Source organism: Cavia porcellus, unplaced genomic scaffold (assembly GCF_034190915.1).
Source record: "Cavia porcellus strain 051 isolate PalLab524CR breed Dunkin Hartley unplaced genomic scaffold, mCavPor4.1 scaffold_34, whole genome shotgun sequence".
NCBI lineage: Eukaryota > Metazoa > Chordata > Mammalia > Rodentia > Caviidae > Cavia > Cavia porcellus.
The window spans coordinates 10,150,758-10,162,622 of NW_026947517.1; the positions used below are offsets into that span (position 1 = coordinate 10,150,758).

Here is an 11,865-nt window from a genome sequence, read left to right on the forward strand (position 1 = left end):
GGGTAAGCATGAAGTTAAAGTTGGCTTATGATTTCTTCCTTGAGGTGAATACCACCACCTCTGGTAAGAATCACTATTCCACATCCTTGTCAACCCATGAATCCTTTGTTCTTTACTTGAGATCTAGTTTTGATTATCTCTAATTATGACCCAGTGTCATAAACGAGAAATTTGAATTTTTTTTGTAACAGGGATCAAACTCATGATCTCAAGCTTGCGAGGTAGGTGTTCATGCTGCTAAGTTAAATACCCAGCTCTGAAAGTGTTTTCTGTATACTATGTATGATATCAACATTGTTCCTCATAAAATGTTGAATATTAGGGAATTTTCCTATATTGTATGGATATAATTTTTAAAGCAAACCAAAGGTGTCGTATGCAGTCACTTTTCAAGTTTCACATTGTCTTTGAGGTGTCTCAGTCAGGGTTTCTATATTTCAGACAGCTCTGTAATTTAGGCTAGCCCCAAACTCTAGGAAGGTTTCCTGCATCAGCCTCCCAAGATATATTTCTTATATCTGAATGGAGAGTGATCACTTGGTGATCACTTGGTGACACTGAGCTATAATTTGAAACTTGTACCTGGTTTCATTGTTTATACATTTTTTACATACAGCAGTTTTCAATGAACATGTGAGTTATTATTTATGTATCGTATTTGATGTTATTTATGTTTGGTTCTATGAATCCAAATTTAAATATCAAAATGCTGCTTAAGTATATTAAGAACAAAGGACTCAGTGGCCTAAATAAGATTTGAAGAGATATCATTGTTAGTACATCAAAGTGATTCATGAGATATTTGTCTGCCTCTGTTTTTAATGGATGCTGGTCCTGCAGGCTTTCACTATGAGCTCTGCTTTAGAGACAGTGCACAGGGACTCTTGCAGTGACTCACCATAAGAATCAGTGCTCCTATTTGGCTGTTATATTAGCTGTGAGTTGCAATATAGCATTAAATTTGCTGTCTCAAAAAATGTGTATATACAAAAATTAATCCCCAAGATGTAGAATTAAGATTTGAAGAAATCAGTCTCCATTCAGCTGTTTTGGTTTTATTTGTTTAGTTTAGTTTTGTTTTATTGAGACAAGTTTTCTCTATGTATATGAGCTAGATTTGAACCCTTTATGGAGCACAGAATTGCCCTAACCTCAAAGCAGCACTCCTATCTCAGCGTCTTGAGTATGGGATTATAGATATGTGTGTTTTTACTCTAAAAAATATTGAGACTTGTAACTTAGCTGTGTTGTAGGTTGGCTTAATAGATGCCATCTTGAGCTTTGCATTTAACTAGTGCCCTGTATTTTACTCAGAAAAATGGAAAATCACTCAGGGTATAAGTCCCAGGAGAAAAGCAAAATGAGCTGTACCCAAAGAAAAAAATTATCCTGCTCAACAAAAGAAGCAGAATACAGTTGTCATTCAAAAATTATTATAAGATTCTAGCTAAATGATTTCCAACAGGATCTTTTTGTGATTCTATCTTTAAAACATCTCTAACTTTCCAGTTCAGAGCCTCTTGTTTAGATCTTGAAATGGGGTTAGGGTTTCTGTATACAAGTGGTGCTGAGCCCAGCTAATGAAATTCCACATTTCTCAATCGGGTTGCTTGGCTTCCTATATTATTGTTCACAAAATCACCTTGAGCTGCAGAAACCTTACTGACACAAGCAAACCTCAGGATTAAATGACCATGCCCCTGAAGTGAAAGAATAGTTGTGAAAAGGAGAAGAGAAAAAGACAGATGCCATGTGCTATAATGCCCATCTCTTTTCCCCAGCAATGAAGAAGCTGAAACAGAAGAATGGCCATGTATTCAAAGACAGCCTAACCTACATAGTGAGTGCAAGGCTGGCCAGAACTCTAAAGTGAGACTATGTCTTTAAATCAAAAAACTAAAATGAAAAAAAAAACAACCAATTAGACAGAAAGACTATTGAAAACACAATAATAGAGCTGATTGAAATTTGACTTATGTAAAATGGGAATTATTGAATGATGCTGCAGAGGAAAGAAGGCCATGTAGTGGCATCCAGGAGGCAGTGACAAACACATACTTAGGAATGGCACCTATTGTGCTACAGGACAACAGTGACCTCCTTCCTGCAATACATTTGCAGTTCATTAGACTGAGGACTTCTAAAAGCTCATTGAAATTTTAAACTCAGGGCAAACAAGCAGCTTGAAATTCTGGCTTTGGAACAATGCCTTTAGCAGACATTTCATATTTAAATTGAGATAAGACAAATATAATCCTGCCCTGTTTGATATCAAATGCATGAAGTTTTATGACTCACAAAACTGAGAAATGAAGTCAAAAATAAAAAAAAAATTCAAAAATTTTCTCAGAAAAACAGAGAGAAAAATAGCCCTGAATTATCAGGAGTGGTCTTCGGTGTTTTGGCCATAGACTTATTGTCAGGGGTCATTTATACACGAAAGTCACAATGTGGGTACAGTGTGGGTCTCAGACTACAATCAACCTATAAGCTTATAGCTGCTTAACTAATGTTATTCAACAAGGAACAAGTCAGCCAGAAAAGGTATGTGGAAAGAGCCAAGGCATTTTGTGGGAACAATAGTCCAGTTGTTCTGGTCATTGAGTATGGTAATTGATGCCTATCAGGACTTCGTGGAGGGGGTGGTGGTAACTGTACTACATTTCAAGCTGCTGTTTTTCTCTTCAGGAGCATGTAGACCTAGTCACTGCATCTTCACATTCAGGTCGGGCTTTCTTCAGCTGTGCCTGTAGCAGTGATTGTTGTATTTAGTATTTTGCATTGACTATTTGAGGTTCCAGTTCCTCTCTGATTGTATATCAATTTCTGTCTACCTTGACATCCTTTGCTAAAATCACAGTTCTGTTTGAATGAATAAACTGAAAGATTCATTAATACAGGCCAGGGATTTAGCTCAGGAGGCAGAAACGCCTGCCTGGAAAGTGTTAGGTTGTAGCTTTGATCCCTGGTACCTAAAACAAAAAGTAATTTAAACCGCAAGGAAAGAAAATAATTTCATTTGTGAAAATGTAGGTTTACAAAATTTATAACTAAATATGTCAATGGCAAATTAAACATTGTTAATAGTCATATTTACTATCTAAAGTTGTTGGGTCTGGGGATTGAGCAGAGGTATACAAGGAGCTGCCTGGAGAGCACAAGGTCATGAGTTCAATCCCTCATACAGAAAAAAAATCACAGTTGTCAATGATGCAGTGCTGTGAGCACATTTATTGAAATGGATACTTGGTATTTAATAGGCTCAATGTTTCTTTTGTGGTCTATGAAATACCTGCAGATAACATGGCAATTACAGTGAATGATTTACTGTCCCTTATAGGATTGCTATTTTCTGAGTTGTTTTTATTTTTTGTTTTCCCACATACTTGAAAGTTGAAAATGTTGGCTGGTTCTAGGTAGAAAAACTGTGATAATCATTTTTTTCAATTTAATGATATATTTCCCTATATTCATTAAGAACATTTTATTTGCTACAGTTACTCCAAATCAAATTGATAAACAATTCTTAAATTTACAGGCAGCTGAGTTAGTTAGAAATAGAGGCAACCATACCATGATATAGTGGAATGAAATTCCTGAACTTCTTTGTCTGGTATGAGTTTGTGTTCTCTAAAATGCAAGAATGAATTTTAGGAACAACAGAGTTGAAGAGCAGAATATATTTATTGAAAGAAAGTGAAAGTATTTTGCTCTAAATAGGATATTTTGGAAGTGGGAGGAGGAACCAGAGGACTTTTACCTTGAAGTCACTTTCCTCTCCCCTATTCAACCTACCTGTGGCCAGAAAAGCATCTCAATCAGGTACTTGCATATCAGCAATGCCAACTTTAAGCAGCGCCCAAGTCAAAAACTATATGTATGCTGCCCACACATTTCCAGAAAAGAAAGCCAGACCCCCAGTGGTCATGGGGTTCTCTCCATGGTCTTAGAATAAAGGCCATTTTGCCTTTATATTCTCTTCTTTACTACACCAAAAATAATATCAGAAAGCTTCTGTCTAAGAGAAACAGGAGGGATGCTGAGCCAGTATCAAAGGACTCTGATTTTATACAATAAAATCATGTGGTGAGTGTGTTAGCTGGGACCCCAGCATAAAACCCAAGGAAGCAAGAAATTAAAATTTGGGGAGCAAAGACTTTATTTTAGGCCAGGCCAGGTGATGCAGTCTTAGGGAGCCAATTTGGAGACTGTGGGCCTTACAGCTAAAAAGGTTGGGTTTTAAAGCTAAAAACCACAGGAATGTTGTGAACTTTGACCCAGTTTGATAACTTTCTTGTAGTTAAACATTTCTTAGGGACAGTACATTGTATTGCAGATAGGCTGAAGGGGGGAGGATTACAAGAAACTGAAACTTAAACCTTTTATGGGAAATGGAGACTTAACCTAAGAATGGGGAGGGGAGGGGAATTTACAAGGAGCTGAAACTTAAGTCTTTACTGGAGATGGAATTTTAATCTCTTGAAATGGCGCATATAGAACAGGAAGGGGGCACATCGGTTAGAACTAAGTTACAACAGTGAGATAGGTTTAAAGTGGGTTAGATTACTGAGGTTACTGAGGAGGTAAATTAGCACAATAGAGAAGCAGAATATAAGAAATGTAAAAGTGGCCTTTTATTTAAACAATGTGGAGAGGAGCCCACAGCCACCAAGGGTTTGACTCCCCTCTCCCTGGACTAAATATGGAGTTTTGTGGTTGTGATAATTCAGACCCCAGAATAAAATCCAAGGAAGCAAGAATTTAAAATTTAGAGAGCAAAGGTTTTACTTTAGGCCAGACCTGGCAAGGAGTCTCTGGGAGCCAATTTGGAGACTGGGCACCTGACAGAAATAAGTCAGGGCTTTTATCTTGTACATCAACAAACAGCTGCTGGTCACACAATGCAAGGAGGGGGATAGGGTGTGGCGCACTACAAAACAGAAACATAGGTGCATTACATTTCATGGGAAGAGCAAGATTCAGGTAACAAACAAGTTTTCCTTTAAACAAGCAAGTTTAGGTAATAAGAAATCCTGTTTTCCTCAGCAGAGACTAGAAGTCTGGCAGTGATTAACAATTTCTGTTATCTTAGCTTAGCATCACATGTGTTATTTGTAGAGGGCAACAATGGTGAACATATCAACTAGGTATTTACAATTCTTTACACAGGAGAGCATTGATTAACATATTAATTAGGTCATCCAGAGGGGGAAGGGAAAAACACATATACAGAAAGGCCAAGTTACAGGTATTACTATGATACAAAAATAACGAAGCTATTTCTCTAGAGTACAACAGAGGTATATGTGACTTTTGAGTGGATGTGGTGCTTGGAGGGGACATTGATGTGATGCAAGGAGCTGATGGGAATTTTCTTTAGGGACCTGGGAAAGAAAGAGGAAGTTGTAATCAAGGAAAAAAGAGGAAGTGGCCATATGAGTAAGCATCCCTGATTTTGCCTTCTTCCACCTTGAACTACCACCATGAGGTTCTGTAATTGTTTCTAGGGCAAAACACTTTCAAGTACAACCTTCAGTTTCAAGGAAGAAATCAAAACAATGAAGTTTTGCCACCTGTCTTCCTCTATGGCTGGTAGTAAACCATTCATAAGAAATACTGTTAGTCATTTCCTTAATGCATTGTAGATACCATAACCAAAATGACAGATCATTTCACTTTCAGAAAACAAAAGTAGCACTTAAAGTCAGTGATAAAACCCTTCAGTGCAAGCATCCCTGGAAAGGTGAGATCAACATTGTAGAATACAAACTACTACTGATTTATCTGACTTCAGGAAAGAGAAAAATTTATACTGATATTCCTATAGAGTAATCAATCTCCTGGTCTAATATGTCTGGTATGAGTTTGTGTTCTCTAAAGTCAAAGAATGAATTTTAGGAACAACAGAAATTAAGAGCACAATATACTTATTGAGAGAAAGAAAGCTACCTGAGAGAGAGAAGGGGTCCTGAGCGGGATGCCAAACACTGTCCTTCCAGGGACCTTTATAGAGTAAAATCATGTGGTGAGATGAGTTTAAGGTGGGGAAAAATTGGAACTTATAATCCAGATGGGCATAATACGGGACAGAGCTATGGTAGCCAATAAGATTATAAGTTCATGTAAAGTTGATTAAATTGGGAAAAAGGGGGAAAGGGAGTCACATAGAAAGCAGGCATTCTTAGGCAGCACTGACTTTTCCCTTAGGTTTTTGGGAGGGTGACTCCTGAGTTCATCAGGATTATAGGAAATATTTAAAATGTCAGTCCTTACGATACTTTTCTTTGAATGGTGACTCCTGACCTCCTCAGAGTGCTATGGGACTATTTAGAATATCAGTCTTTATGATATGGATGAATTTGATTATCATTTGTCTTGAGACTTGGCCCATAGCATGAGGTGTCAGTCTTCCCCATAGTTATACAGTATCTGGTCTCCTGCATGGACTCCTTGGAGGACCTAGCCCTGCCTTATGCCAATACTATTTAAATAACTCAGGTGCCTGTAACAGTACTCTTTGGATAATTGATTACAGATGTCTTGTGCTGTGGATGAATGATCTGGGGATTACAGTGTGCAGTGTATATTCCAGTGTTGCCCCCTGATTGACATGTTTTTAAATTTAATTTTAGTTGATGTGTTCTTTTTTCACTGAAATAGAATGGATTTGAAAATTAAAAGCCTGAGGTAAAGCTCTTCAGTACAAACACTCCTCTGGTCAAGCTGAGATCACCACTGTAGAAGAATGGCAGCTCCAGAAGTCTCTGCACTACAGTCTATCATTTGAGATCCTCTCTTGCAGGGAGGGGTTTCTTTCCCTGTTGATTCTTGACTCAGAAGGAGAGCAGTAGAGCAGGATTCAATCAGTGATGAAGGGGCAGGCTATGTGAGCTGTCCAGTTTTCAGGCCATTGCTAGCTGTGACTTTTGTCTCTTCTGGTGTCTCAGCATGATTTACCTTTTCTGAGTCCGATACTGGTAGCAAAATGCTTGCTGCATCTCATTTAGTACTTTCGATGTCCTGTGGCCTGATTTGCAAAAACCTGAGGAATCCTGGAGCCATGAAATGGTGAGGTTGTGGATGGGAGCCCAGAGTTAGGGTGGATTCGGTGAAACCAGTTACAAGTATGTAGAAGTAATTCCTGTGTCTGGAGCCCCAGGTATTTAGTTAGCTTCAGCTCCTGATGTCCTCCAGCATTGCCCATGGGTCATTCACTCTCCCTTTTGCCTCTTGCTGTTGGCAAGGGTGATTTGGTGTCCCCAGAACTCTAGCTTCATTATTACAGCAGCAGAATCAAGTATCATCTTTGGAATTCACTGCTGGCCTAGAAACTCCACAAACTTAGGCATTGGAAGAAGCTTGAGAAGACCCTGACTATGATGCTTCTTATAGCTTGTAGAGCAGTAATGAGCTAGGTCTCTGCTCTCTATTCTCAGAGTAGAAGATCTGGAATGTCCAAAGTTTATTAATGTCTGTAATGCAGGGCCTCATTGCAACAATGGTTCAACTTAAACTTGGGCTTTTTTGTATTTATAGTGATCTCCTCAATTTATAGTATGTTCTCATATTTCCATCCTCATGACAGGTAGTCGCAAATGTCCTGAGAATTCAGAGATGTGTAGTAGTGTGCCTCAGTGGAAAAACGCTTCCCAAACAACTCATGAACTCCTGTGTATTATACAGATCAGTGCAAAATAATTTCTGAACATACTTAATTATTTAGGTGGCACCCTTGCTCACAGACTAGGTTTGTGAGCACAGCCATAGAGTTTTGAAGTCTGAGAAAAATGAAGCAAATATGAAAGTGTTATCAAGGACAGGGTAAAAATTTGTGAAGGATGAATTCCAGAAAGGGCTACCTGTTAAATTCTCTTCAAAAAATACTGAAATTCAGGCATTTGCATGCACATATACACGTGATATCCTTCTGAATGGAAAGGAATAGGTGTGTCATCTCTGAATTAAGAGCTGATTTAGTGTCTTGGTTGTTCATAGACAGTTTAAATATGGAAATGCTCTGCAATGGAATTTATGAAATGGTGTAAAGAAGAAGCTCTAAACAGAAATTTTGCAGTGATATCAATAGTTAGGCATGACAGGTTTCCTGCTGAGGATGGATCAGAGGAGTGTGGAAAGGATGTGCAAGTGACTGACAGAATTCAGGAATCCAATAGCAGGACATACAACAGAGAGGGTCTTCACTGAAATTCAGGTAGTTCTTAGAGTAAGTGTAAAGTTAAAGTTGGGTTCTGATTGCTTCCTGGAGGTGATCAACACCAGCTCTGGCAACAATCAGTATTTCACATCCTTGTCAACCCATGAATTTTGTGTTCCATACTTGAGATCTAATTTGGATTATCTCTAATTATGCCCCCAGTGTCATGAAGGTAAAATGTGCATTTTTTTTTGTACCAAGGATCAAACTCATGACCTATGCTTTCCAGGCAGGTGTTCATGCCACTGAGCTAAATACCCAACTTTCTCTTTGTTGTATGGAAGATATCCATATTGTTTCTCATAAAGTGTTGAATATTGTTGGAATTTTTCCATATTGTATGGCTATAATTTTTAAAAACAAACTAAAGGTGTCTTATGCAGTCTCTTTTCAAGTTTCACTTTGTCTGTGGGGTGTCTCAGTCTTTGTCTGTGGGGTTTCTCTACTTTAGACAGCTCTGTAACTTAGGATAGTCCCAAATTCAAGGAAGAAGTCCTTCATCAGCCTCTCAAGATATATTCCTTATATCTGAATTGAAAGTGATCGCTTGGTGACAGTGAGCTATATATTACAGCTTGGGCCTGGTTCCATTTTATATACTTATTTTTTAAAAACAGCATTTTCCACTAACATTTGAGTTATTATTTGTGTACCATATTGGAGATTATTTATGTTTTGTTCTATGAAACCAAATTCATGTTTCAAAATGCTGCTGAAGTATATTAAGAACAAAGTACTCACTGGCCTAAATGAGATTTGAAGAGACATTATCTGCAGCCTATCAACGTGATTGATGAGATTTTTTTTCCTTTTTTCAAATTTTGAAAGTGGTAAAAGAAAACAGAAAAATGCAGAATAAGGCCAACTAAGATCATACAGTGAAATTGGTACACAACTTCACAACAGGTTACTGCGATAACAATAATAGGTATCACAGTATATTTTATTATCTTTATAATAGTTGTTCTTTCAAACACATATATCAAAATGAGATAAAATACAGAACATTATAGTACTTATCAAAACAATTTTGAATAGAGCAATACCATTAATCAGAATAGAGTAAAACAGTAATAAAAATATTTGACTTCAAAGAGATAGTAGAAGGAATTTCCCATTATTTGTTATGGTCTGCTTCCCAGGAGACACTCAGATTTCTGTTCCCCATTTGCTAATGGGGGGTGACAGGAGAAGAGGGGTAGGGAAGTGGGATGTTTGATTCTAGGCCGTGCGTCAGTAGGTTCACTATTGCTTAGTAGGAAGACAGGCCGGTTGTTTGGTTTCACAGCTTCCTAAGTTCCCACATTGCATGGATCTCAGGAGCTGCTGCTGGTTCTCCCCTGGAAGGGCCACATTCTGCCACATTGCCACCACTTACCAGGGAAGGGAGGTGCTTGCTTGGCTTCCCAGTTGATTGATGGGATATTTATCTGTCTCTGTGCTTTGTGGATGCTGGTCCTGCAGGCTTCTCACTGTGAGCTCTGCATTAGAGACAGTACACAGGGAATATTGCAGTGACTCAGCACAAGAATCAGTGCTCCAATTTCACTCTTACAATAGCAGTGAGTTGCAATCTATCATCAAATTTGCTGTCTTCAAAAATGTGTATATATACAAAATTAATAACCAAGACATGGATTTAAATTTGAAGACAGCAGTCTTCATTCAGCAGTTTTGTTTGGTTGTATTTGTTTAGTTTTGTTTTGTTTTATTGAGAGAAGCTTTCTATATGTATATCAGCTGGATTTGAATACCCTATGGAGCCTAGAATTGCCCTGAACTCACTGAAACCATCCTGCCTCAGCCTTTTGAGTGCTGGCATTATAGATATATACCACCACACTTTGCTTTTGATTCAGATTTGTAGGAGAGAATTTAAGATATCCCAAACCTGGTGTCTCAATCTTCGTGTGAGAAATATATGTGTCGTCCTTTAGGAGGTGGTGACCTTTGAGGATGTGGTTGTGAACTTCAGCCATGAGGAGTGGACTTTGCTGAGTCCATCCCAAAAGAACCTCTACAGAGATGTGATGGGCGAAACCTTTAGGAACATGACTGCAATAGGTAAGGAAAAAACACTTTTGTCACTCATGCTGTCAGAATGTTGTATGTCACACATCAGTGCTGTTTCATTAAACACAATGTGAATATATTTTTAAAAATAACTCAGACCTGGACACATTATATCATAACTCTAAACAAAATCTATTAATTTGTATGTATTATTCTAATGAGCGCTGGTATTTCTATATCTACAATTCAGGAGGACTTGGGAATATCCAGGAACCTGAAAAAGAATGCAAAATTTACTGGAGATACTTAAGGTAATTCACACTCATAATGAGAAGGAATGTTCCTGAGTAATTAGTGAGTCAGCAGAAAAATACCACCAAAGAAATGAGGCACCATTCAATTTATTGTCAGTAATATTCTCCGAAGATGTATAAGGAGTTATAACATTCTCCCTTCAGTTTTTCTACCCATATATACATGTGAATACAACACATTCATCATCTAAACATTCCTAAGATTGCAATAGAATTTGAAATAAAATGGAGTTCTTGTGTTTCTAAGCCATTCTCTAAAGAATCAGCCATTCTGACTAAAATTCTTAGAAGGCTGGTGGAATGTTAAGTGCACTCATTCTGAATATCAGTGTGCAGTTGTCTCTAGAAATTGATCCCCTCATACTTGTCCTGGATATATTTTTAAAAATTCAAGATGCACATAAAATACTGGTACATGCTTACTCATTTACAAAGCAGATCAAGTTATCATAGATCAGACCTTGAAGAAGCTTAGCTATCTATCACTGGATTTGTGGAGAAGGAAAATGTTAATGGACTCTCTGTGATTGTGCATTCTTGTAAATCCAGCACACTAAGAATCAGATTTTGCAGAATGGCAAATTCAAGTTCAAACTTCACGGCTTAATGATCAGTGAAAATCTCTTAAACACATTTAAAAAGCTATAGATTTTATGCTAATAGCTGTTGTTCATTCCCAGCATGGAAAAGAAAAAAATGTCTTATATAATGTCAAAAAATAAATAATATAATGTCATTTGCCATAAGAAATAGGTGGTTCTTTCTCCCATCAATTCGGTGAAATAGCTCAGCTATAAAACCTAAAAGTTCACAGGGTACCTTTTAGATGAGAAACCAAAATATAAATTGTGGAATGAAATGAAAGAGTTAATAGAGAAAAGTAAGAGTGACCATATGGAAAAGCGAACTGCAGGTTAAGGACAGAAGGGAGATTGTGATGGGGAAACATATCAGAATGATCTGTATGTGATACACATATGTACCCATGCCCAAAGTGAAGATAAAGATTCTGCATTTCAAAAGGTACCAAATTTTAAGATTTCCAAATGTGTACCAGTCTTTTGGGAATGGTTGTTTTCAACATGTCTTATAAGGCCATTCTGTTACTTCATGGTCAGAATTTCTTAGCAGGCATTAAAAACAGAACTTGACATTAATGCAGTCATAAAACGGAGACCCATTTCACTGTGAGTGTTTCTTTTTTATTTAATGTAAGAAAAGACTAAAAAAAACCAAAATAAGTAGAAATGATACCACTTTCAAAGTGAAAATAAACAGTAAGAAATCTAAAGACAGTGATTACATATGCTGCTCATAGAAATA

General features: G+C 37.5%; 1 protein-coding gene across 9 annotated transcripts in view; it reads left to right on the top strand.

The window, feature by feature from the left end:
* Positions 1 to 11,865, top strand: part of LOC134474672 (zinc finger protein 345-like) — a 52,884-nt gene that overhangs the window by 13,464 nt on the left and 27,555 nt on the right. For all 9 annotated transcript variants that reach the window (XM_063243169.1, XM_063243174.1, XM_063243173.1 and 6 more), the window contains 2 exons: positions 10,153 to 10,279; positions 10,479 to 10,539. In XM_063243169.1, the coding sequence (XP_063099239.1) occupies positions 10,246 to 10,279; positions 10,479 to 10,539 (95 nt within the window). In that variant the 5' untranslated portion in view covers positions 10,153 to 10,245. The remainder of the gene's footprint in view (positions 1 to 10,152; positions 10,280 to 10,478; positions 10,540 to 11,865) is intronic.